The following is a 26,834-nucleotide window of genomic DNA, read 5'->3' as shown; positions in this document are numbered from 1 at the left end:
TGAGAAATATGAGGAAGATGCTACTTTCCATAGCAGTTGTAAGAAAACAATATTTCGAACAGCCATATTCAAGGAACCCTTATAGTTAAGGTCACCAACCCTATCTGGGGTATTCCAGATCCGAACCAACCCTGAAAATTTCAAGTTTCTAGGTTGATCCGCTGGTGAGTTATGATGTTTATTACCAGACTCAATCGAATTTGAGGACGGATGCTTCATCAGTAAGTCGAATCATATCTTTTGAGACTATCCTCGGCTCAAAATTTGTTCAGGCAATAAACGCTCAAAACTTCTTAATTTCTATATCGATACTCACACAATGAAGTGATAAACAAAGCATTTCCAATTGTCTGGCCTCTCCAGAAAATTGTAAACCTGGCCTTGAAAGGTGGCCTTTCCTGCTATCTTTCGATGTTGATGTAAGGCATAACGTGCTGCTCGGCCCCATTTCGGAGGGCTTTCCAAAATAAGGGATGATGCTGGATGCAAACAACATGGTGTAGTTGCTGTAAAAGAATGAATTGAAAATTACTCAGGTAATTTTTATCATCTACTGAATCGTGATCTTCGTGGCTAGGTAAGCCTCCTGAGAACTGCGACCAAATTTATTTTTTGTTCTTCTACCCATTCGTACAAACCTAGGGAGGCAGTCGATACTGTTGACGAAACCGATAACATCCTCATGAGCGACTATGACTTCGTGAGTCTTCAGAACTGACTTTCTCTAAGTGGTTCTTAAGCTAGTCAGCTCCAAGCATTTGCACACCATGTGATCTGTTGTTTCCAACTCCGTTCCACAGAGCTTGCAGATCTCATCTGCTGACTTACCTATATGATACAAAAGGTATTTGCACCGACAGAGACCTGTCAGCAGATCCACCATTACCCGAAGCTCAGCTCATGGTATCTTCAAGAGCTTCATGGTATAAGTCGATGAAAGCACCACAAATTTCTTTGCCTGAGCAAGACCTGGAGTGTTTCTCCAGAGGGTTTTTCTATTACCCTCTCTCATTGTGGAACCACTGCCTTCTATTGGTCTTTTCCAAGCACACAGAAGGTATGAGGACCAACAGATGTTTTTGTTTCCTTCAATACTCCGGTACCCAGAGTAGAGTTACTTGATTGCCTCCAACCCTTTGCTTTATGGTATTACGGCACTCCCATGTCAGTAGAGACCCTTTCCTTGGCAAGGTAAATCAATGAGTGTTTAATATTGGTCAAGTTGTCAAGTTAGAGACAAAAAACGCAGTTTTACCATCTGACGTTCTCATTGACTGTTTGTTGAACAGAATATATCTCTATTCGCCAACATAAGAACGTGTGACGTAATCTTCGAGTCGATGTATGAGTTAGACATATTACCTTGGTTTTTCTCAAAACCAATACCCTGAAGACGAAACTCTATTACAATCAACCACAAAAATCGAGCAAGCAGCCCAAAAAATATCCCGACAACAATCCCTTCGACTAATTTAATTCCTTCATCATAACTTACCATTTCCAGTATCTAGGGATGTTTCAAGAAGACTGACAGAGAGAGGGCTAGGTTGAGCAGAGGATGGTGATACGTCCACTATTGTAACTGATAGCTGTGGCCTTCCTGTAATAAAAAAACTCAATTGACTTAGACCTTCGCATGGGAATCTGAATTGGAATATTGTTTCACTTTTTGAGCGCCAATTGCACTCTTGGAGACCACACATCTCTATTTTCTTGTATCCAAGTGTGCAATGGCGTCTGAATGAATGATCGCTTAAAATCTCCTAACCTTTGCTTTTCTGATTTTTATTCAATCAAATCACTCTCCATTGAAAGAATGGCAATCAAATAATCAATCATTTGAAAAGTCTCTTGTCTCTTTGTTACCTCTGCAGTTTTTTTCGAAATTGGTTAGTTCGTTATTGAAATATCCATTCATCAAAAATTGTTTCAAATACTAACGATGATTGATAGTAGTGACTATCTTTGCTTGAATCCCTGTGAATTGACATTCGCTGAGCATAGCGAATTATCTCCTAATTAATACCTATGCTTTTAAATGTAATTAATTTAATTGCATTGGTAAAAGGCTCGTTTATATACTCTCTGCTCTGTACAGTGCGTTTCTGATGGCTCATTGTGTTTTTTATTCATTGTCGTTCCCATGTGTGAAATTAGAGGTGATTTTCATATGGAATGAATCATTATATTATTATGCATTTTATCAAAAACTTTTAACCAATTTAACTCTGGAATCCTTCAAAAGATTTTCATGAAAATTGCAGGGATGAACTGTACGATAATTATCAATATTCAGTTCTAGTTAATATTCAGTAGCGTAGGTCTGGGCTGAGAGAATCATATTTTTCTTATTAGATCTAATGTTCATAATTTTCTTCATTCTCTCTCTCTACATACATTCTTACCTGCACTCAATAGTTTTTGTTCCTCGTCTAAAACCATTGCTGATTCAGGAACTATTAATGACTGTTGGCAACTGAAAAAAAAAACAGAAATTATTAAATTTTGCGTGAAAATCACTCGAATGTTGATGCCGAATTTGAGAACTCCTTCTCAAGATAGAATAACAAAAAAAATCACATTTCTTACAACAATTCTCTGATCTCAAATTGACGCAAGAATGAGCGAGCACAAAAAAGCTCCTGATACCAAGTCAATTGTTTTGTCGGTTTTTTAACGAAAGCAATTAATAATCGAGAAGTTCTGAGGTGTGAATTAAGGTAAGTATCGGCTTGATAGCTTTTGAGTGGAGTGCTCTTCCTTCCTATTCAAAACCTGCTACTCCAACTGTTGATCAAGTTCAGGACGCTTCTACTTATTGATTTTTCGTGCATAACTTGAGTGAATAAAACATGATTCGAATACACCGAGGGTGAAAGTAGAAAGTTTCTAACCGAAAATGAGAACAACTCGATGAAATTCACTACAAAAAAAAATTTTCGATTCAGTGTTTGCAAAACTAAAGCAATTTTGAGTTGTCGTGAAGCAATTTCTCGGCAGAACCCTTTAAAGATTTTGTACTTTTTTTGTACAAAAATACAGATATTGTGACGAAATTTGAGAGCGATTGATACGGGGAAATAGCACTCAACAATTTTCTCAAAATTGGTATACATTCATACGGATCTATAGAATAAAAAACATAGATAGAGGGAGTATACGCAATTTTTACATGTCCCCAACATGGTTAGATTACGTTGTCGGATTGTGATATATTTTCAAATCCACAATTTTACTATATCGTTATGCATGTATATTATATTGAGTGAAATATATTTATTTGAGTGATTCCTGATTAAATATGCAAATTAGAATATTTGGAATCCGATATTTTTCCTAATTGTCGAATTTTTAATAAACAGAATATTCATTATTTTCTGTATCTACCTACTGAACTCCAAGGTTTGGCAACTTTTGCTCTCCCAGTGTTATCGGTTGTTTCACGACGTTTAGCGCGCTTGAAGTTTGTTTTCTGAATTTCTGATATATTTACGTATTTATTTCAATATATTTTGAGTTAATATGAAACGTTGATTCACTATGGGACATAAGAAGTCGTTCTTTGTAGAGAAACTGGCGAATTGAGTGAAATATCGTATCACTGATATGTTTTCATTTCCACGCGCTTCATGTCAAATTTGATAGTTTAGTTCAGGTTGGGGACAAATTTGCTTATTGAAAATGACATATGCTCCCTCTATCTATGTTTAATACTCTGAGTACGAACCCAAATGGCATACACAAAGAAATACCCATAATAATCAATTCAGAAATACAAATAAAACCATAGAGGCAGATTTATAAGGTTTGACATTGATGTCAAAATAACGGCTTCATCTTCTTATTTCTCCTGAGTATAATAATAGGGTCGCGCTGCTGGACCCATTTATTATTTCGATGAAGCCCTATACATCGGGACAAGGAGTAATAGGATTACATAAGTTGGGAAGGATTCGAATCGTATATTCAGCGGATAAGGTAATCGAAGCGAGATGCAATTTACTTGGAATTGTATAGCAATGAAGTTTATAACCCATCCACTTTTAGGAAATAACAATTGGAAGATTGAATTCGAAAACCTATCAATTATCATTATACAGTCCTTTTATAAATTGATGCAAAAGGTTTGATAGGCGAAATGTAGTACGAAAATTAAGATTGAGTCGAAACTAGGTTGAAGTCTCTCGAATGGAATGGCCAGCAAGAAGTCCAGATTTCAATCCGATTGAGCAGGTTTGAAACAACCTCAATAGGCTGAGAAGTTCAGAAAATCATCCCTTAATGACTTAGGAATCCACCTCAGAGAAATCTGGGAAGGATTAGATCAGAACATTTTAAGATCACTCATTTTGAGTATGAACCGTCGTTGCCGAGCTGTAATTAACGCAAGGGGTGGAAATACCAAGTATTAAATCACTTATCAGCATTCCAGTATTTTGAAAATTGTTTATTTCTCTTCTTTCACATAAGATTCGGTGAAATCCTGAATTTTTCTACCATTTAATGTGCCTTGTTTCGTTCAAAACCTTCCCGAGAGAACATAAAAAATAAGTTATTAAGTCAATGTAGAGTTAACTTTCATTAAAATTGAGATTTTCAGAATCTGCGTTAATTGTTTTGCACGGTGTATATTAACTGACAAAGAAACCGCAAGACCCAGAAGGAGCTGTTCGAATTTAAAATTATTTTTGGTAAGAATAGATAGTGTAGCAAGGAGTAAATGATTGAATTTGGAGAAAAAAATCGTGAAGGTTTTTTCATGTGAACAATTTTTGTTACTTGAAGATTGCAGTCGTTTTCACAAGTTTTATGAATTTTACCTACAACAAACCAGCTGTTCGAAGAGATCCAAAGTCGATATTTAGTTAAAATGCCTAGAGCACGTGTACGCGGAATTTATCGCCAGCTAAGTGAATTTGAAAGAGGACTACGGGAAGCAGGATTGTCATTTCGAGAAATCACCAACCGTACGAACAGAAATCCAACTACTGTTATGAGATGTTGTCTAGACCGATTTGCGACAACTCGATCTTTGGCTGATGAGTGGTTAGGAGAACAAGGCCATCCTATAACTCTTCGAACGATCTACCGCCAGATAAGGTCTTTTGGACTGCAGCATTAACGTCCCCATCTTGTGTTACCTCTGACGGTTGAGCATCGCCGGCAACGATTACAATGGTGCAGAGAACGTCAACATTGGAATGTGGAATGGCATCAGGTCGTCTTTTCTGATGAATATCGATTCTCCTTAAGTGTACATGATGACTGAAGAAGGGTTAGACGACGTCGAGGAGAAAGACGTGAACCTCAGTTTGATTTTGAGCATCATGAACACCAAACAGTATTATTAACAAATTTATCAAAAAAAAATTGTAAACCCTTCGTTTTTTTCTCCAAATTTCACACGCGTTCATATGAAGAGTATACCAGCATATCAAGAAAAAAAAATTAGACTATTAGCAAATAATATAAATATAGAACATACTAATCGACTAATTCATATGTTGGGTAACCTGTTCACGCATCGATTCTGATGTAACAGAACTAATTAGCATTGGAGAACAACAGTCTGTTGATTCGGTATCTAAAGATTATGAGATAGAATACCTTGTCAGGTATGTGCAAAGGAGATGCAAAATTGGTTAATATCTTCTGATAATGAACTCACTTGTCCAAACCTACTGTGTAATTCACAATTCACTACAACAGCGTTGCATGAAGCCGAACAATTGATAGTATCCTTGAAAAACAATCGATGGTAATGGATAATTTTTTTCAATGATCAAGGACAATGATCACAAAAGTTTCTCTATACTCTTTACCAACCCATATCACGTGTACGGTATGACCCGTATTGGGGAATATTGAATATTTAAAATAATATCGATGAAACCATTAACACAGTGATACCTGAAAGAATACAACTGCTCAAAGAGCAGGAAAATCAATAAATAGAAACTCAGCAAATATATTAAATCAAATTAAATTCGAATTTCTTGAGAACATAGAACACAAGTGTTCTCGCAGAGAATAATTTGAAGCTAGGTGCTTTTGAGAGCTCTTTCATTCATCAGAGAACTCTATATATATTTAAAGAGTTTTCCAATGAAAGATTTCATTTCCATATGGGAAAAAAACGATATGGCTACGGTTACCATATCATCTTCTTTAAATTTCCATAACAACTTCGCACATCTGTGGATGTAAAGGGTGTTTTTTTTAGAGCTATAGAACTTCAAATTGCAATAAAAAAACGATGGATTATTCGATTGACATGAATTTTATTTATCCGCAGAATAATCTTGTGGCATTACATTTTAAATATGATTTCTGGCATATGAACGCCACGGCTGGCTCGGATGTAGTCCAATCTGGACGTCCAATTTTCGATGACTTTTTCCAACATTTGTGGCCGTATATCGGCAATAACACGGCGAATGTTGTCTTCCAAATGGTCAAGGGTTTGTGGCTTATCCGCATAGACCAATGACTTTACATAGCCCCACAGAAAGTAGTCTAGCGGTGTTAAATCACAAGATCTTGGAGGCCAATTCACAGGTCTAAAACGTGAAATTAGGCGGTCACCAAACGTGTCTTTCAATAAATCGATTGTGGCACGAGCTGTGTGACATGTTGCGCCGTCTTGTTGGAACCACAGCTCCTGGACATCATGGTTGTTCATTTCAAGAATGAAAAAGTTAGTAATCATGGCTCTATACCGATCAACATTGACTGTAACGTTCTGGCCATCATCGTTTTTGAAGAAGTACGGACCAATGATTCCACCAGCCCACCAAACAGTCAGTTTTTCTGGATGTAACGGTGTTTCGACATACACTTGAGGATTAGCTTCACTCCAAATGCGGCAGTTTTGTTTGTTGACGTAGCCATTCAACCAGAAGTGCGCTTCATCGCTAAACAAAATAAAATGGACGTAGCGCGCGATACGTATTCCGCACAGAACCATTATTTTCGAAATGAAATTGCACTATTTGTAAGCGTTGTTCAGGCGTGAGTCTATTTATGATAAATTGCCAAACCAAACTCAGAATAAATCACTTAACAGCTGTTAAATCCGGTCGCCATCTTGAACAGTAATGCCATTTTAAAGTTATATACCTCGAAAGAAAAACACCCGTTACTTTTCTAGTGAATGGCTTGAAGTCTTATGTAAAATGAACTTTAAAGGCCTTAAGACCTTAGTCTTTATGTAAAACGAATTGGTTAAAACTCTTCATTGATCAATATCAAGGGACTAACAAGTTAATGGCTCGGAGCAACAATCATTAAACAAATGGAAAATATAGTTACTGAACAAAAATCGATAAAACTCATTACATTCAACGACATTAACAATTGGGTCACTCTCCATAAAACCAGATTAAATTCTAAGTACTGAATAAATAGTTACCGTATATGATCTACACCAGCGGTTCCCAATTCATGGTAAACGAACTCCTCCCCCAGAGGAGTTCATCAAAGGTAATCTCTTAATTAAGAAAATTCAACCACAACACAATTTGTATCTATCCTTTTACATCCACTAAACAGAACTTCTCACGGTTTTCTCAGAAACGCTCAGCTTGAAGCCCAATTTCAGGCTTCGCTTCGTTGGTATGACGGAGTTCAAAAACGCACCGTTGATCCAAAGTTATCCACAAAATTTGTTCAAAGCTTGAGGAACACACCCCTACTTGGCGTAATATTAAGTGATTACAAGAAGCATCAATAAAATTGCACGCACTCAAAATACTTCAATTACTTTTCAATTACTCTCTCACTAGAACACGAAGATTTGAATCCAAAGTTGATAAACATACAGAATCTATGCGTATACTGAAAAACTCCCAAGTATATTAAACTGACCCATATATTTGGCATTTCATCGGTATAAAAATACACTTCCTTTGTCTATTTCGTTAACTCCGCAAAAGGTTCTCTGTTTGACTTCTACCTACTGCTGTCTTGGACAGAGAAATCCTTTTATGTAACAAAACTCGAGCAGAAATATAAATGGAAATACAATTCCCTTATGATGAATAGTGTTTCTTTTGTATTTCTGCTTATTTACATCAATGAATCGATGAATTGAGTTTGAAGCTAATTTAAGAGAGAGTAGGTCCTACTCTAAGAGCATAACTAGGTATTTTCGTCTTAGTTTCATTTATTACCAATATAGGATAATAGACAGAAACGGACTGATTTACATATATCCTAATGAATACTTCATGATATCATTTTTCTACATTCATGCAAAAAGCAAAACTTTATTGAACTATATTTAGTGGAACAAGAAGTTCTTTATTGCACTAGTGCAATAAAGTTTTTATTGCACTCGTCATTCTACTTCAACGTGCTGTCATCATGACAAACAAATATTTCAGCCTGAAGGAAATAACGATGTACAGTTACCAAGTACTAGTACGTTTACAGCAGTAACAAATCAAGAAGTGGATTTAAAAAGTACTTCACTTCGAAATATTCATATTGAAAATTGCACCAATTGTTCATTCACTTTCAACATTGAGGGTAAAAATAAAGTTTGAGTTAAATTGTTCGTAACGTATTAGTTCCTGTTTCAATGCAAATCTATATTAATAAAAAAGTATTCAAGTTGCGCTTTTCATTTTCCTACACCTAGTGCCGCACCTCAATAAATCATTTTTTGCTTTTTGCATGAACGTAGAAAAATGTTGTATGCAACTCGAGCAAAAATTGTTTATTGCACTCGACGTGTTGTCCACAATTTCACGTCGAGTGCAATAAACATTCACTTTTTGCACTTGTTGCATAAATAACTATAAATTAGGGCTTGAAAATTGTTCAGTGAACATAATCGTAGGTTCAGTTTTAAATCGGGCAAAATTGGAAGGATATAAAAGGAAGGATAGCTAAATCTGTACAATAGAGAAAAATTGCCACATCCTCAAAAAAAATCTACTTCGTCTACTGAAATAACTACGCTTGATCTTCCTAATTTTCTTTATTTTCTACTGTTCATTACTCATAATCCTCTAACTAGATATCAAAAATGAAACTCCTTTTCGAAATAAATTCAATAATTACCGTAGAAGGAATGCTGAGGCCAAACAACCGACAACATAGAAGAGTAGGAATCACAGAGTGGCGAAGTTGAAAATGTTCATGTTTCGAATTTTCCGTTCATAGTGTTTGTTTTGGCAGGTTCGTATGTTCAACGACCGACGCGCACAGAATCTAACGAACTCTTCCGAGGCTTGCTTCGAAATGCTGCCTTTCCAGCGAGAAATTCCACATAATCGATAAACTAAATGATGCCGCCTGAAGTTTGTTCCTACTTCCAGTAAGATTCTTCCTTACGGTTGTCCAGCTCGGAAAGTAACAGAGGAAATTCCATTAGCACTCTGAAATCCACCCGAAAACTCTTTATGGCAGGATGTAACCTCAAAAAATTCGAGTGAAGTAAGGACTTAACGCAGGACCGGGTCTGATCTAGACGATCCGCGCGCAAAAAAAATTGAAAATGTTCCATACGCTGAAAATTGGTTTTTCTGAAATCGATCATAAACTGGACATTTTTGCCTCGTTTTTGAAGCAAACACGGAGTTCAATGTCATTTCAACACTTTATTCAATGTGGTTAGTTGTCGTAACTACAAAGGTTATAAAGGGTGCTTTTTTTAGAGCTATAGAACTTTCAATTGCAATAAAACAACGATGGATTATTCGATTGACATGAATTTCATTTATCCGCAAGATGATCTTGTGGCATTACATTTTAAATATGATTTCTGGCATATGACCGCCACGGCTGGCTCGGATGTAGTCCAATCTGGACGTCCAATGTTCGATTACTTTTTCCAACATTTGTGGCCGTATATCGGCAATAACACGGCAAATGTTCTCTTCCAAATGGTCAAGGGTTTGTGGCTTATCCGCATAGACCAATGACTTTACATAGCCCCACAGAAAGTGGTCTAGCGGTGTTAAATCACAAGATCTTGGAGGCCAATTCACAGGTCCAAAACGTGAAATTAGGCGGTCACCAAACGTGTCTTTCAATAAATCGATTGTGGCACGAGCTGTGTGACATGTTGCGCCGTCTAGTTGAAACCACAGCTCCTGGACATCATGGTTGTTCAATTCAGGCATGAAAAAGTTGGTAATCATGGCTCTATACCGACCACCATTGACTGTAACGTTCTGGCCATCATCGTTTTTGAAGAAGTACGGACCAATGATTCCACCAGCCCATAAAGCGCACCAAACAGTCAGTTCTTCTGGATGTAACTGTGTTCCGACATACACTTGAGGATTAGCTCCACTCCAAATGCGGCAGTTTTGTTTGTTGACGTAGCCATTCAACCAGAAGTGCACTTCATCGCTAAACAAAATAAAATGGACGTAGTGCGCGATACGTATTCCGCACAGAACCATTATTTTCGAAATAAAATTGCACTATTTGCAAGTTTTGTTCAGGCGTGAGTCTATGCATGATGAATTGCCAAACAAACTGAGAATAAATCACTTGACAGCTGTTAAATCGGTCGTTACATAACTCAACACTCCTCTAGCAATTCTCCTTGAACAAATAGATCACTATATTGTAGCATTTCCATTCTATGATCTCCTTCCTGACATCTTCGACATTCCATCTGTCATAAAAATTATCACATACATTCATACCTTCATCATCAACCAAAATTTTTCAAAATTCCAGTACCAAAAAACCAATAAAATAAAAAAAAAATCTCATAAGTTGAACTCCCACGAATTCCAATGCCAAAAAAATACCCAGGGGCAGTTAGAGGTCTCAAGAAATACTCAGAGAGACTGAAAGGTTTCATCCACGAAAGATGCACGTGTTTTCCACCTTTAGACGAAGACATGTTCGAAGTTCCGGAGCACCTTATAAAAGATCCGATCAAAAGACGTCCTTCTATATTCAAATTGAGCTTCGCTGATGACTATCCTTACACTAGATTTCCCGATGATGACGATAAAGACAAGGATCCTGTTCCTTGCACTTGCAATTATTGTCCACTCTGCTACTGCAACCTGAATCTGAAGCCTTTTCCTCATTATGTTTTGCAAAGGGAAGAATTGCCCCAATGGGTAAGTGTCTACACATCTAAACTTTTTCCCAACGTATAAGTCAAAACTTCATGTTGTAACTCAACAAAGGAACCTCTTAGAAGAAATCGGAGTACACCCTTGTATTGCTATAAAAAAAAAGTATCTCTATAATGTTGTTCTTTCGAACATCAATTTTTTTGTCGGAAGGCCTATGTTGTATTAGACCAAACTTCAATTTTGGTCTATAACTCAAATATATAAGATAGACGAAAACAGTTAATAAGTGTACTAAAAAAGATAATGTCCAATTCATGTTCCTCTATCTCTTAGTTCAGGTTTCACTAATTTTTCCCACCCTGTATCGACCAGACCTGCTAATCCACAGATTAAGATGCATAGAAAACCTGGTGTGTCTACTTATACCTGTAAAACTTTCAGACAAAATGGGAGATTTTTCAGATTTATACCTACTTGATTTCGAGAGATCGCGGTCTGTTTCAGATGGCGCATACATCGTTTACATTTGACATTTCTCTCAATTCTCGACTCTCGTGAATCAAGGGCGTAGATTTTTTTTTCTTGGGGAGGGATAATCGAAAAAAAAAAATTCTGACGACAACTTTTACTCATATCTGTAATGTCAGAAAAAGAAGTTTGATAACGGAGTTTGAACCGAAATACTCGAAATAATTGTTTTTATAACTAATTCGGTTTGTTCTTATAATACCTTATACTGGGTGTTCTCAAATTAGAGTTACGAAGGAAAATTAGAAATTACTTGGATAATTTTGAGAAGAAAAACTTCATGAATATGAGCCCACAAAAGCTTTACTTCCAATATACAGGTTGTTTCTAGTGTGTCGTACATTTTGTGATGCTTATATCAGTTTATCAAATATTTATTAATCTTCGCTACAGATTGGGCAAATAAATACCAAAACTTATAATTAAGGCATTCATTAGAGCTTACTAGCTGGATCTTTTAATGATTTGGATTTTCCTGAGGATTACTAGAGATTTTTTCTCGGAATCGATATCAGATACGACAAAACTATAACAAATCAAAAAGTGTAGTACTGGACCAGACTTTTTTTCTACATTTTTCTAAATTAACAGCCATTCACCAAAATATAGTTTTGGAGGAAGGAAGCAGGCATCCTTCCAGAAAAAATATCACCCTGTAAATTTGCATTCAAAATTAGCATATCACATGGTGATAACTTTAAACTGGAATATCTATGGCCAATTCAAATTAAATATCTTGTGAAGGGAAGGTTATACGAGAAAAAAACTTAAACTTCAACACATGTATCTTAAAACAACATGTTTGGGGACTTTTTGTCTTAAAATGATCCGGAAATCTGTCATTTTCATTTGTATCTCCAATTTAGGAACACCGTGTAATTACCCCCAGTATCCCCCCATTTCTACGCTCTTGTCGTGAACTTTGAGTATAGAACAATAATATTTTATATTCTATGGTCTGCCATTATATTCCATTCATTTGATTAAAAATTCGATATGAACTGAATTGTAATTTATTGTAAATGTTTGCAGTGTCTAAAATCAGTATTTCCTTTTTAAACGGCACCAGTCAGATAGCGGGAATTCGAAAAATTTTGAAGAGCGCCACCTCACAGAACTCTGGTGAAGCAGGACACCAAAGCAACATGTGGGTCTCTCAAAAAGTCTGAAACAAAATCGAAGCAGTAAACACACCAGGGATTCTATGCATCTTACACAGATCTACCTGAGCTTCATACTTCATTATGACATCTTCGATATTCCATTAGTCATTTACATTCACCGTCAAACAAAACTCCTTCAAAATTCCAGTGCCGAATACAAACATAAATACAAGAACAATAACCCAAGTACCATAAAATTCAAAATGCGAAAAATATACCCCTGGCGTACAAAAGGCCTTCAAAAATACTCAGAGAGGTTGAAAGGTTTCATGCATGTGAGATGCACTTGTTCCCCACCGTTCGACGATGACGATATATTCGAGGTGCCTGAGGATGTGGTGACAGACCCAATCAAAAGGAATTTCCGAAAGTATAAACTGAGCTTTGCTGACGATTTTCCTTACACCAGATTTCGAGATCACGACTCCAGGACGGAGTTGGATCCTTGTGTTTGCAACTGTAATATATGTGCTATCTGTGACTGCAATAAGAAGTTGAAGCGATTTCCACATTACTTGTTGTATAGGGAAGAACTACCCGACTGGGTGAGTGACGGCCCATCTGAAATAATGATTTGAATGAATTCTTCGAGAATTAAATTCGCTCTGGTGATTTCAGAAGTAACTTCTAAAGGGTGTCTTTTTAAGAGCTATAGAATTGCAATAAAACAACGATGGATTATTCGATTGACATGAATTTTATTTATCCGCAAGATAATCTTGTGGCATTACATTTTAAATATGATTTTTGGCATATGACCGCCACGGCTGGCTCGGATGTAGTCCAATCTGGACGTCCAATTTTCGATGACTTTTTCCAACATTTGTGGCCGTATATCGGCAATAACACGGCGAATGTTGTCTTCCACATGGTCAAGGGTATGTGGCTTATCCGCATAGGCCAATGACTTTACAGAGCCCCACAGAAAGAAGTCTAGCGGTGTTAAATCACAAGATCTTGGAGGCCAATTCACAGGTCCAAAACGTGAAATTAGGCGGTCACCAAACGTGTCTTTCGATAAATCGATTGTGGCACGAGCTGTGTGACATGTTGCGCCGTCTTGTTGGAACCACAGCTCCTGGACATCATGGTTGTTCAATTCAGGAATGAAAAAGTTGGTTATCATGGCTCTATACCGATCACCATTGACTGTAACGTTCTGGCCATCATCGTTTTTGAAGAAGTACGGACCAATGATTCTACCAGCCCATAAAGCGCACCAAACAGTCAGTTTTTCTGGATGTAACGGTGTTTCGACATACACTTGAGGATTAGCTTCATTCCAAATGCATAGTCTACAGCTAGCTCACCAGTTCCAGAGTTCTAATCAACTCCAGTATTTGGGATGGCTTCAAAGAGGTTACTTCCTCACTTCTACAAGTCTCTTGACCAAAGCATTCTCTTCGTTGGCTAATGATGGCGAGGCATTTTGTCACCAGGTGATCCGGAGTTTTTTTCTCCTCCCCACAGAATCTGCACTCCTCGTTTTCTGCTAGACTCATTCTCATGAGGTGCTTCCTAAGGCAGCAGAGCTCTCTGAGGAATCCAGTGGGGAAGTGTAGCATATTCTTGCTAAGATCCAGATATTCCTTAAATCTCGCAGTGTCAAAGTTTCGAAGAAACTTTCTGGAGTGATCCAAACCAGGAAGATTCCGCCAGAGTGTTTCTCTTTCGGTTTTTTCCTTCTGTTGAGTTCCTTAATTGAAGGTACATTCATCACCAACACATAAAGGTTGTGCTCCTTTTCTGACAAGTGTGTTGGGACTTTATTTCCTTTAATTCCCAAATGAGCAGGAACCCAGACTTAACAGAGCTTCTCAATAATGCCTAATGAAATTTTAAAATGTTTCAGATACAAAAAGTCCGTCCTTTAACATTCAGGAAAGCAAAAGCAGAGTTAGAAGCCGACACCGTATCCATAAAAAGTAATATCTTTCAAAAACTAATATCAAATAATTGAGTTTTTATCTCGACTAAACATTTCATCCTAAAAATCTTTGCTATCGATTATTGCTTCGGTTCGAAAATACTTATTATAAAGGTTTGGAATTGTTCGAAAATAATATTCAGACAATTTCTTTTTATAAAATTATGCAATTATAAACTTTTGGTTTTGAAATCGCTCCGAGAATCTTAAAAATATCAACTCCTCTTATTATTATGCACTTTAGCCCAAATCGATAAAATCAATAACTTCGGCTGAAACTTCTTGTAGAATTCGCATTATTCAATTATACCTACTACCTTCAGAGAGTAAAATAAACTGAAATTCATACATTCCTGTTGATATTAACATTCTATTCCACATTAGCTATAACTTCAGAAAAGGAAAAGGAAAGAAAGAAAAAAAGGATTACTACTGAAGAAACCGAAAACCCTGAGGAGGGAAAACAACCTGATGAGTAAGTGTCGATTCGATTAATTTAAAGTCCATTTGTTTGAAATATTGAATTTCAGATCCAAAGCCCAAGAAGAGACTGAACTGACACCATCCTAGGAAAAAATTAGGAACTTATTAGCATTGCAGAATATGTGGATTATCGAAAGAGTAAGATGGAACCATCTAAAAGTAATTACATTTTTATATTCACAATGTTATAAGGTTGCAAAAAGTAGGTTCCTATATCAGATGGAATTTGGTATAAGTTGTTGAGAAATTTTTTCAAAAAAAAAATCACACTCGTATTATGATTTATCAAAAATGAATTTTCTCTTACAAAAAACTGGATAATAAAAAACACCCATAAAGTGTGTGGTATTTGCATAATTTGAACTGCATTGTTTTTCTATATTTTCTTGAATATATATTTGATATTCACTAAAAAAAGGTTATACCTAAATGACTTCTATAAAAACAAAGCAAATAGCAAAATATTGGTGATGAATGAACAATTGTTGAAATTTCATTGTTTTTTTCAGGGTCCGAACACCTATTTCTGCCTTTTGATTCGATGATGATCCCGAAGATTTTCCATTTCTATGAAATATTCTCTCCAACAGAGCAACTAGCATAGCATATGATGTAAACTTTTCTCCATACTAAGATATCAAAGTAAAAACATTGCAAATTTTACATTATCGCTTATTATTTTCTCTTTCAAGAAATTCTAGAATATTAATGTAAAAAAAGGGATGGAAATTTTAAGGGGTTATAAAAGTTTCTTCCACAAGTTTATTATTGAATTTAATGAGGATATTCCTTTAATGCAAGATTTTCACATTTTCAAGAGGTTTCACATTGATATAGAAAAAACGAGAATATTTATAGAACAATCAATGCCAAAAGATGGCAGCCTCAAAAATGACATCTGTCCCGTTATGTGGTCCCCAAGAGAGCAATTGACATATGTATGTTTAATGGTAAATGACTGACTTCACGTCAGTGCTTGTCATCTAACTTTTTCAATATCAATATATTCCCACCAATTCCTAATAATCTAAATGACAAAACGAACTCAATGAAGACTCACTACTGATAAATTTTTATTCGATAATGATTTGTCTACAACGATAATTTCTCATGGTTCCAATCATTTCTCCACATCCTCCGGATTCTCTTCTACCATTTCCGACGTCACTTCCTCATAATCCTTCTCCAGCGTTGCCAGGTTTTCCCTGGCCTCTCCAAACTCTCCCTCCTCCATTCCCTCCCCTACATACCAGTGCACAAAGGCCCTCTTGTTGTACATCAGATCAAACTTCTTGTTCAATTTCGCCCAAGCGTCTTGGATCGCTGTCGTGTTTGCCAGCATGCAGACAGCCCTCTGCACCTTTGCCAGATCTCCTCCGGGGACTACGGTAGGAGGCTGATAGTTGATCCCCACCTTGAAACCTGTTGGACACCAATCGACGAACCTGACGGTGCTCTTAGCCTTCATTTGGGCTATGGCTGTGTTGACGTCTTTCGGTACCACGTCTCCTCTGTATAACAGGCAACAAGCCATGTATTTTCCCTGACGTGGGTCACATTTCACCATCTGATTGTTGGTCTCGAAGAGTTCGGCTGTGATCTCGGCAACGCACATACCTAGAAAAATAGGAGATGGTTAAAGTTAGTAGAGGCTACATGACAGTATTATTTAAGAAATAGCATTAGAGAAATGCGTGTTGAGATGATTCTAAGACGCTCCTAGAAATGGTAGATTCAAATTTGATAGAAAGGAGTGCCATGATAATCTGATAAAGGCCTTCATCAAAGTGAAACGCAAGAACTTACTAAAGAAAATAGCAAGATATGACTTAAGACGTGATGATTTGCGACCTTGAAGCTAGTACCTTACTGGAAGACTACAAAGAACAACTGAGAAAACGAACAAGGGTAAACAATTAACTGAACTAAGTGTGTACAGGGTTGTACCTCGAGGTTCTATACTTGAACCTCATTTATATAAGTTAAATATAAGGTTAATAATGCTATCCAGAAAACAGTCCGTAATACAGTTATGTAAGCTGACGATGTATCAGAGATTTGCAGTTGTAACTGCAATAATTGAGCAATTTCAACTGCAAAATGAAAAATAGAGTTCTAGAAGCTTCTTCGTTTGGAAAATACTTCTACAAAATTCCATTTGTTCATCATCTCTTTGGAAAATGTAATGAAGTCATTATTAAGTCGTCATCTCGTTACTTTTCAAAGAAGCGTTCTCAAATATACAACCATAGTAACTTTTCGCCCTATATTATGGTTCTAATCCTACGCCCAAATATTTCCCATCAATCCTGGGACACCCTGTATATCAGTAGTTCCTACATGATGAGTGATGATTCCTTTCAATTCATCTCTTTTTCATTTATTCATTAAAATTTTCAAAATTAAATATAGAACAACTACGTACTATTTTGGACTCTGATAATCTGTTTGGGTCAAGGTGAAATAATGAATAGTCATTAGAAGATTGAATGATTCAGCAGTTATTCTAGAAATAAATATTTTTGTGAACTTTCCGTTATATTTTTGAATGTAGAATCCCCCTTCAAAAATTAATCTTCTGATTTCGTCAAAAATGTATATCTTTTCCCCAAAAAGTTAGATATTACATATACAGGGTGTCTGGTGACCAGTTAGACAACGCTATGTTGAAATAGAGGACATCTGTATGATTTGGATAATGATATTCAACGTTACCTGATGATACAGGGTGATCAAGAATTTTGAAAAAATTTCAAACAGTCCTAAATTTCGAAATAGTAAACCCAATTTGGGGAATTTTTGGTAGGATTGGGGATATACTACAGTGTATGACAAAAAAATTTTCCTGTGATTTGTCATCAATACGGGAATACTTTGTAATTACCGGGATTTTTACAGAAAAATTAAGGAAGCTCAAACGGAAATAAATTAAAGATGTTCAAAATGACTATATATGTTTTCGCATAACTCAAAATGCCCTTTTTTGAGTTATCTCGTTGGCAACGATATGATATACGTTTTTCACTATAAATTGGAATTGGATGATTTGGATGCAACTCCATATATTCTCTCCTTGTAGCTTTCTTATTTAGATTGTTCTTCACATAAATATTTCAAATTTCCACTTCTGTTTAGTGCATATCCGATGAATAGTTTCATTCAATGACAAACGTATGTCATATATCGTTGCCAACAAGATGACTCAAAAAAAGGCATTTTGAATTATTGCAGCCTTCCACTTGATAACTGATTACTTAGCTTGCCAGGTGGTTCTTAAAATTTGAAACTCTGTGTTACTTAAAATAAGAGAGGTAGGCCAAACATATGTTATATATTCAAAATCAGGGGAAAAAGAGCTAGTCAAATATAGAAACATATACAGGGTGTTCCATTTGAAAAATTAAGTTGCAATCAATATGTTGCCCACTCTGTATATATTTCATTTTGTGAAATCATTTTAAAAAACAGTAGTCGATTTCATGAAACTTTTTCAGAAAACATTGTTTTGTACCTCTTTTAGTAACAAAGTTAAAGGGGGAGGGGGTCAAATTATGGTGAAAAACCCGGTACATACTTATACACACTGAATTTCATCAAAATATGAAAGACAGATTCAACAAAAAAAAAGTTTCTCATCTATTAAATATACAATTTTTCTCAAAGTTCGATGCGTTGGATGTTTTTTCAATTTTCACCCTGAAAATTTCAAGGCTCTAACTGTTCTAACACATTCCTTTCAATAGTTACGGACAGACAGGTCTGATTTTGATCTCGAACACTCAGTCTATGAGTCGAACCGATTAATTTTAAACCATTCTCTATCAAAAACCCGATTGTTAAGACATCAAAAACAATTTACCTTCATGGTAGGCTTTCTCACAAGAAACGACAGGAGCGTAGGAAGCCAATGGGAAATGGATTCTAGGATAAGGCACCAGATTAGTTTGAAACTCTGTCAGATCCACATTAAGTGCACCATCGAAACGTAACGATGCTGTGATTGATGAGATAACTTGGCTTATGAGTCGGTTAAGATTTATGTAGTCTGGACGTTCTATATTCAGCCTCCTTCTGCAAATGTCGTAGATGGCTTCATTGTCCACCATAAAAGCACAATCTGAGTAGTTCAAGGTGGCGTGGGTCGTTAAGATGGAGTTATAGGGTTCAACAACGGCCGTGGACACTTGAGGAGCTGGGTAAATTACGAATTCCAGTTTGCTCTTCTTGCCAAAGTCCTGAGATAACTTCTCCATCAATAAGGAAGTGAAGCCAGATCCAGTGCCACCTCCGAATGAATGGAAAACGAAAAATCCCTGTAAGCCACTGCATTGCTCTGCCAGTTTGTAGATTTTTTCCATGACAGGTTCCAGAATTTCTTTGCCTATGGTGTAATGGCCTCTGGCGTAGTTGTTAGCCGCATCTTCTTTGCCAGTCAACAGATTCTCAGGGTGGTAGAGCTGTTTGTATTTTCCATTTCTCACCTCGTCGACTACTGTTGGTTCTAGGTCGACTAAAATTGCTCTGGGTACAACTTTTTTGTTCTCCACCTCGTGGAAGAAGGTCCCGAAGCAGTTGTCCGAAAGAGAGTCTGCTTGTGGGGATAAACAGCCATCAGGTTCTATGCCGTGCTCAAGACAGTAGAGTTCCCAGGTAGCATTACCAATTTGGACGCCAGCTTGGCCAATGTGCACTGATATGCATTCCCTCATTCTTAATACACTTCGAATTTGTAATTTATTGAAAAATATTGAGAAAAAAAATGGGAAGACTTTTGATTTTGACACTAATTCATTCGGATTACTTCAAAATGTATCCTTAGAAACCGATAATCTGAATTAGGAGGGCATTGTTTTTGAGCGCTCGTTCATCACATGGTGTCCTATAATTATATTATTTGGTCAGGATGTTTGTGAAGGGTGTTTTTTTAGAGCTATAGAACTTTAAATTGGAATAAAACGATGGATTATTCGATTGACATGAATTTTATTTATCCGCAAGATAATCTTGTGGCATTGTTGATGTAAAAGAACAATTTCATATTGATCGCGCTATCGGAATTATTTCAATCTGAAGAAGAATATAAAAAATGCCTAATAACTCCGTAAGAACAGATCAGACTAGGTTGAAATAAAAAAAATCATCTACATGAAATACCCAACAACGAAAACATCACATCTCAATAGACGCATGACTTCACGAAAGCTCAAAAGCCTGACACCAAGTCAAAGATTTTTTCGCATTCTTCTCAACAAAATTAATTATGTGATTTTGAATTCAATCCTCCAAAAAAAAATCGAAAATTTTTACAATTATACCGTTCATCATCACGTGATACGTAGCATCTAATAACTTGTCGAGACAAATGAATAACAACTCTAGATTATTTACATACAATTATCATTAGCCTTCCTCATTCTCGTTCAACATGTCTATCAGTAATGTTATGTTTCTTACGATTTACTCGATTTTTTTGGTGCAATCAGAATGTCACAATATACTGGCGGTCTTCAACATACCTTCAAAAAGTTTGCATCTAGCTGCGGTTAGCATGGTTGAAATTTTAGCAGAAAAAGGGCACAATGTGACCCTTGTGACTGCCTATGAATGTAATGAGAAACAAAAAAATTTTACTCATGTTTTTCTGAAAGATACTGCAGAAGTCAACGAAAGTAAGTTGTGGCAAATTTGATTAAAATCCATCAGAAATTTCAATACATTATTATTTCAAACATTCGATCTTCATGAATAAAGTATTAACTAATAGAAGTTTAGTTCATTTAGTGTAAGTGAAAATGAATATATTTGTTCAATTTTCATCCCATCAAATGGAATTAATGCAATTTTTCAATTGTCTAATTTGTTTTCAAATGTGAGTATCTAACTATTAATGCAATCTTTGAATAACAAAATAACGAATTATCAACTGAACCTCTCTATCATTAGGTTCGATATCTACCATAGAACAACTTTGATAACCATGGCCTAGTTCCTTGTTCAATTTAATTATTCTCGATTGATTTGCATCTCTATTATTCATATAATTCAATTAACAATGGATATATCTATTTGTTGTCGAAACGAAGTTGTTGCTAGCGAATATAATATTTGTTTCCAACAATGTACAATTTCTTTAGATGAATTTATTTACGAAAAAGTGAAACTTCATTCATTTGTGTTTGAAAAATGGATAAAAACTTAGTTCGGGCTAAAACATTATGTTTCTCATGAAAAAACACTGCTAAATAGTCAACTTTGGTTGAAAAGTGCCCCCTTCCAAAAAAAAAAACTTTCTAGGGAAATATTCAACCTGCTTTATGTGGTCCAGCCTGTATAATCTCATCTTATCATTTACCTAATCAAAGGCCATTGAATAAGTGTACCATAGTCTAGTCAGTCTGTTGGTATATTTATAAACAAATTTCAATAGAAGTATTTTTTTTTTCAGAGACATTCTCGAATTATTTCCATTTCGACATGAACCCTTACCATATCCTCTACACATTCGAGCAACTAGGTATCGACAACTGCAGAGCCACATTCAACGATAGTTACTTCAAGAAATTGATAAGTTCAGAGCAGAAGTTCGATTTACTCATCGTAGATATCTACCTGTCACCTTCTCTCCTCTACCTATCAGAATATTACGATATACCTGTCATATTGTATACTTCCATGGATTCCGGATATAGTACCAATCCCTTTCTTGGCAATTCTGCACCTCCTTCATACGTTCCTCATGTCATGAATCATTACTCTAGTGACATGTCCTTTTTCCAACGTTTAGACAACTTCTTAATCACCATGGTGGGAGAGTTACTATTATATTTGTACTCTCTATCTAGGCATGATGAAATTGTTAAGAGCGTTTTTCCTGAAGCTCCTGACATCAATGAATATTCCCACAAGGCTTCTGTGTTACTCATGAATAGCGATGTGGCCATAGCAGAGGCTACTCCTAAAACTCCTGGTATGGTCTACATCGGCGGTTTCCATATCAACGAGAATAAACCTCTACCTGAAGATATAAAAAATATTATGGATAACGCTGAAGATGGTGTCATTCTCTTCAGCTTGGGCTCGAATATAAAAAGTTCGCATATGCCAAGGTCAAGAGTTCAAGAAATACTTCAAGTATTTTCTAAGTTGAAGCAAGTTGTTATTTGGAAATGGGAAGACGAAGATCTGCCTGGTAAACCACCAAATGTGATTGTGAAGAAATGGCTACCGCAAAACGAAATACTGGGTGAGATCTTTTATGATACTAGGTATATTCCGAAGTGTGTATTAATGAGTTGAATACTGTTTTTTCGAACAGATTGCTTGTCAAAATGTCTGTTTTTCAGCTCATAAAAACATAAAACTCTTCATAACTCATGGTGGCCAACACAGTATTTTGGAAACAGTATTCTACGGTGTACCTTGTGTTTCGCTCTCAGTATTCATGGACCAGGCATCAAATTCCTTCAGGGCGACCCATCTAGGTTTTGCAGAGTGGATCCCATATAAAGAATTCACACCAGAGAGATTTGAGAACGCTATCCTTAAAACTTTGATCGATCCAAGGTGGGTTTTCAGATTATAGCGAAACTTCTTACATTTCAGATTAATTTTTCTGATGTAGCATCCTGTACTTCAGAATAAGGACGATAATCGAAATTCTAATTGTTGTGAATCTCCATTGATTTATTTTGTGATATTTTATTTCGACAAAAATTCTCATTATGATTATTCTACAGGTACACCGAAATGGCGAAGAAAAGGTCGAAAATAATGCGAGATAAGCCTATATCACCTCGTGAAACTATAGCATTTTGGGTAGATTACGTTGTTAATCACAAAGGAGCAAACCATCTGAAAGTGGCAGCCCTGAAACTCAGTTGGTATCAATATCTTCTCCTTGATGTTGTTGCTTTCGTTATAATATGTTCTTTTGTGTTAGTTTATCTGATCAGATCTATAACCAAATATATGTTTAGCAGTTTTAGCAAGAAAAAGCCAAAAGAGAAAAATCACTAAATAAATACAATAAAAATTGTAAAAAGTATTTCATTAATTTCAAAAATATTTTCTTCAGTATCTCAAAACTGTCCCACACGCCTCAAACTAGTGTGTAGATGTTTTGGAATCTCCAACTATAGTATGTTCACACCTACGACTCTATTTCAATGTTACCTAAAGATGGAGTGCACAAAAAAACTAATATTTCAATGATAAAATATAAAGCCGATTTAAAATTTCGCATGTGGATCAGAACAATTTCAAGCTAAATACAAAAATTTCGTAACGAGCTATAGAAAATAGAAGCAGAATTTAAAAAAAAAAAGCCTATTATTTCCGTAACAACAGATTGAAACTGAATTTGTGTAATAATAACTCGAATTCCAGAAGAAATGAATCTTCAAAACCCATCATCTATATAAAATAACCGACAACAACAACATAATAATTGATCAAATCTCAATATAGGCGCTTGAGTTCACAAGCGCTATAAAGCATGACACCCAAGTCAGTGATTTTCTTGAATTCAATTTGACAAAAAAAGTTCCGAAAATGTCTCAACATTTTCAAATACACCGTTCATCATTACGTGATTCTATGACCTTGTTAACTTGTCGGCACAACTGAATAACAACCATAGATTATATCTAATTATCGTTAGCACTCCTCATTCTCAATCAGCATGTCTATCAGTGATGTTCTGTTTCTAACGATTCTCTCAATTTTTTTGGCGCAATCAGAATGTCACAATATATTGGCCGTCTGCAACATACCGTCAAAAAGTTTACATCTAGCTGCGGTTAGCATGGTTGAAATTTTAGCAGAAAAGGGACACAATGTAACTCTTGTGACTGCCTATGAATGTAATGAGAAACAAAAAAATTTTACTCACGTTTTCCTGAAAGATACTGCAGAAGTCAACGAAAGTAAGTTGTGGCAAATTTGATTACCTACAATCCATCAGAAATTCACACACATTCGTCCTTCATGAATAAAGTAGTAACGTATAAAAGTTTAATTCATTTAGTACTAGTGTAAGTGAAACTGAATGTATATGTTCAATTTTCATTCTATCAAATGAAATCAATCTTAAGTTACATGCTTGGTTATTTTTTAATTGTCCATTTTGCATTCATATTTGAGTACCTATCTGTTTATGCAATGTTTGTTTTTCAAATATTCAAGTTCAAGTCTCAAGTATTAGGTTTGATATCTGCCATAGAACAACTTTGATAACCATGACCTAGTTCAATTGAATATTTATCGATTAATTTGCAACTTCAGTATTAACATGATACAAGTTAAAATAAATCTTCCTCTTGACCAAAATCTTTTTTCCTATTGAGTAGTAGTAATTTTACTTCACCCATCACCTCCAAAGAGTTTTTTCTAACCGAAACAAACGCCAAACAGATTTTTCTCGCGTTTTCATAAATAGTACTTCAAACCAAAATGCCTCTCTCTAATTAAAAATTGACCTGTCGTTTTCCAAAAAACGCCTTTTCACTTATATATTCAACCTGTTTTGTATGGTCCATCCTGTATAATCTCTTCTGATCATTTACCAAGTGAACGGCCACTGAACAAGTGTATCAACAATTCTCAATCATTCCATAGTCTAGTTAGTCTGTAGGTGCATAAATTTATTAACACAATTTTATCCGAGTTCTTTCTTTTTCAGAAAGGTTTGCGAATTACTTCGATTTCGACTTGAACCCTTATCAAATACTGTACATATTCGAGCAACTAGGTATAGAGAACAGCAGAACCACCTTCGAAGACCGTGCCTTCAAGAAACTGCTAAACTCACAACAAAAATTCGATTTACTCATCGTAGATACCTTGTATTCAGCTTCCCTACTCTACCTATCAGAATATTACAACATACCTGTCATATTGTATACATCCTTGGATTCCGGATATGCAACTAATCCCTACGTTGGCAATCCTGCACCTCCTTCTTACGTTCCTCATGTCATGAAGTACTACTCTAGTGAAATGTCTTTCTTCCAACGTTTGGACAATGCCTTAATTTCTTTGGTGGGGGAGTTACTACTGAATTTATACGCTTTACCTGGGCATGATGAAGTTGTTAAGAGCTTTTTTCCTGAAGCTCCTGACATCAATGAATATTCCCACAAGGCTTCTGTATTACTCATGAATAGTGATGTGGCCATAACAGAGGCTACTCCTAAAACACCAGGTATGGTCTACATCGGCGGTTTCCATATCAAAGAGAATAAACCCCTACCTGAAGATATCAAACATATTATGGATAACGCTAAAGATGGTGTCATTCTCTTCAGCTTGGGTTCGAATATAAAAAGTTCGCAGATGCCAAGATCAAGAGTTCAAGAAATACTTCAGGTATTTTCTAAGTTGAAGCAAGTTGTTATTTGGAAATGGGAAGAGGAAGATCTGCCTGGTAAACCTACAAATGTGGTTGTGAAGAAGTGGCTACCGCAAAACGAAATACTGGGTGAGATTTTTAATGATACTTGGTATATTCCAAAGCGTGTATCAATAAGAAATAAGGTTCAATAATCATAATTCTGAGTCGAGAATGGTTAGAACTATAATGTTCGACTCACAGTTTATGAATTCCTCCTCAAATTCAATTCTGTCTGTTCGTCCGGCCAGCTATAAACACTTTCAAACTGCTAGAACTAGACATTTGAAAGTTTCAGGGTAGCTTAACGAGCAATCTGTTTTTCAGCTCATAAAAACATAAAACTCTTCATAACTCATGGTGGCCAACACAGTATTCTGGAAACAGTATTCTATGGGGTTCCTTGTGTTTCCCTCTCAGTATTTATGGACCAGGCATCAAATTCCTTCAGGGCGGTCAACCTAGGTTTTGCAGAGTGGATCCGATATGAAGAATTCACACCAGAGAAATTCGAAAACGCTATTCGTAAAACTTTGACCGATCCAAGGTGGGTCTACATTTTATATATAAACATCTTACATTTTAGACTAATTCTTCTGATTTAACATCCTGAACTTCAGAACAATGTACATTGCTTAATTTTGTAAATTTATTTTATTCTGACAGGAATTTTCATTATGATTATTCTCCAGGTACACTGAAATGGCGAAGAAAAGGTCGAAAATAATGCGAGATAAGCCAATAACACCTCGAGAAACTATAGCGTTTTGGGTAGATTACGTTGTTAATCACAAAGGAGCAAACCATCTGAAAGTGGCAGCCCTGAAACTCAGTTGGTACCAATATCTTCTTCTTGATGTTGTTGCTTTCATTGTAATTTTTTTGTTTTTGTTAGTTTGTTTCATCAGATCTGTAATCAAGTATATGTTAAGCAGTTTTTGTAAGAAAAAGTTGAAAGAGAAAAATCACTGAATGAATACAATAAAGAATGTTACCTATTTTATCGATTTTAGAAATTTTATCTATCTATACCCACAGTGGTTTTGATAGTATAGTTGTAAACTCCTCACAAATGTAACGTCTCAGTAATAGGGTAAATCCCAGTACATTTACCTCCTCTGAGAGTTTAACGGTTAGTCAGGCAGTATAAAATACCGTACGCAGACAGTGATTTGGAGACAGAAATGCAGCCCATTCCTTAGATAGAAGATTGAGGAGAAGAAGAAAATCCTGAATCCAAGTTATCTGAAGTCTGACAGTCCAAACAGAGTCCGGCAACCTAAGTTACTTTTGAT

The 26,834-nt window shown here is 36.0% G+C and overlaps 4 protein-coding genes across 7 annotated transcripts in view; 2 read left to right on the top strand and 2 right to left on the bottom strand.

Annotated features, from left to right (window-relative positions):
* LOC123684398 (potassium voltage-gated channel subfamily KQT member 1) overlaps nucleotides 1–9,448 on the bottom strand; it is an 87,642-nt gene extending 78,194 nt beyond the window's left edge. Inside the window, exons 1-4 of the mRNA XM_045623645.1 lie at nucleotides 9,067–9,448; nucleotides 2,406–2,476; nucleotides 1,496–1,600; nucleotides 317–506 (exon numbers count right to left, since the gene is read on the bottom strand). Of these exons, the coding sequence (XP_045479601.1) occupies nucleotides 317–506; nucleotides 1,496–1,600; nucleotides 2,406–2,442 (332 nt within the window). The 5' untranslated portion in view covers nucleotides 2,443–2,476; nucleotides 9,067–9,448. The remainder of the gene's footprint in view (nucleotides 1–316; nucleotides 507–1,495; nucleotides 1,601–2,405; nucleotides 2,477–9,066) is intronic.
* Nucleotides 9,449–10,623: 1,175 nt separating this feature from the next.
* On the top strand, nucleotides 10,624–15,290 carry LOC123684203. 2 transcript variants are annotated; one of them, XM_045623373.1, is made up of 4 exons: nucleotides 10,624–11,093; nucleotides 14,595–14,667; nucleotides 15,054–15,144; nucleotides 15,200–15,290. In XM_045623373.1, the coding sequence occupies exons 1-4, from the start codon at nucleotides 10,758–10,760 to the stop codon at nucleotides 15,237–15,239; spliced, it is 540 nt and encodes a 179-aa protein (XP_045479329.1). In that variant the 5' UTR covers nucleotides 10,624–10,757; the 3' UTR covers nucleotides 15,240–15,290. The 2 variants fall into 2 exon arrangements, with proteins under 2 accessions (XP_045479329.1, XP_045479328.1); XM_045623372.1 differs by lacking the exon at nucleotides 10,624–11,093 and adding an exon at nucleotides 12,819–13,287.
* Nucleotides 15,291–16,212: 922 nt separating this feature from the next.
* LOC123684441 (tubulin alpha-4 chain-like) lies at nucleotides 16,213–19,961 on the bottom strand. Its single transcript, XM_045623710.1, has 2 exons — nucleotides 19,012–19,961; nucleotides 16,213–16,769 (listed from the first exon to the last, which is right to left on the bottom strand). Exons 1-2 carry the CDS (start codon nucleotides 19,859–19,861, stop codon nucleotides 16,273–16,275), a joined length of 1,347 nt encoding a protein of 448 aa, XP_045479666.1. The 5' UTR covers nucleotides 19,862–19,961; the 3' UTR covers nucleotides 16,213–16,272.
* A 583-nt stretch (nucleotides 19,962–20,544) lies between these two features.
* On the top strand, nucleotides 20,545–26,540 carry LOC123684342 (UDP-glycosyltransferase UGT5-like). Of its 3 annotated transcripts, none has more exons than XM_045623570.1 (4): nucleotides 20,545–20,821; nucleotides 24,832–25,629; nucleotides 25,867–26,086; nucleotides 26,232–26,540. In XM_045623570.1, the coding sequence occupies exons 1-4, from the start codon at nucleotides 20,578–20,580 to the stop codon at nucleotides 26,509–26,511; spliced, it is 1,542 nt and encodes a 513-aa protein (XP_045479526.1). In that variant the 5' UTR covers nucleotides 20,545–20,577; the 3' UTR covers nucleotides 26,512–26,540. The 3 variants fall into 3 exon arrangements, with proteins under 3 accessions (XP_045479526.1, XP_045479525.1, XP_045479524.1); XM_045623569.1 differs by lacking the exons at nucleotides 24,832–25,629; nucleotides 25,867–26,086; nucleotides 26,232–26,540 and adding exons at nucleotides 21,598–22,395; nucleotides 22,496–22,715; nucleotides 22,889–23,203 and having other exon boundaries at nucleotides 20,549–20,821; XM_045623568.1 differs by lacking the exon at nucleotides 20,545–20,821 and adding an exon at nucleotides 23,806–24,076.
* The last annotated feature ends 294 nt before the right edge of the window (nucleotides 26,541–26,834 follow it).

Source organism: Harmonia axyridis, chromosome 7 (assembly GCF_914767665.1).
Source record: "Harmonia axyridis chromosome 7, icHarAxyr1.1, whole genome shotgun sequence".
NCBI lineage: Eukaryota > Metazoa > Arthropoda > Insecta > Coleoptera > Coccinellidae > Harmonia > Harmonia axyridis.
This window is presented reverse-complemented; position numbering and strand designations above follow the sequence as displayed.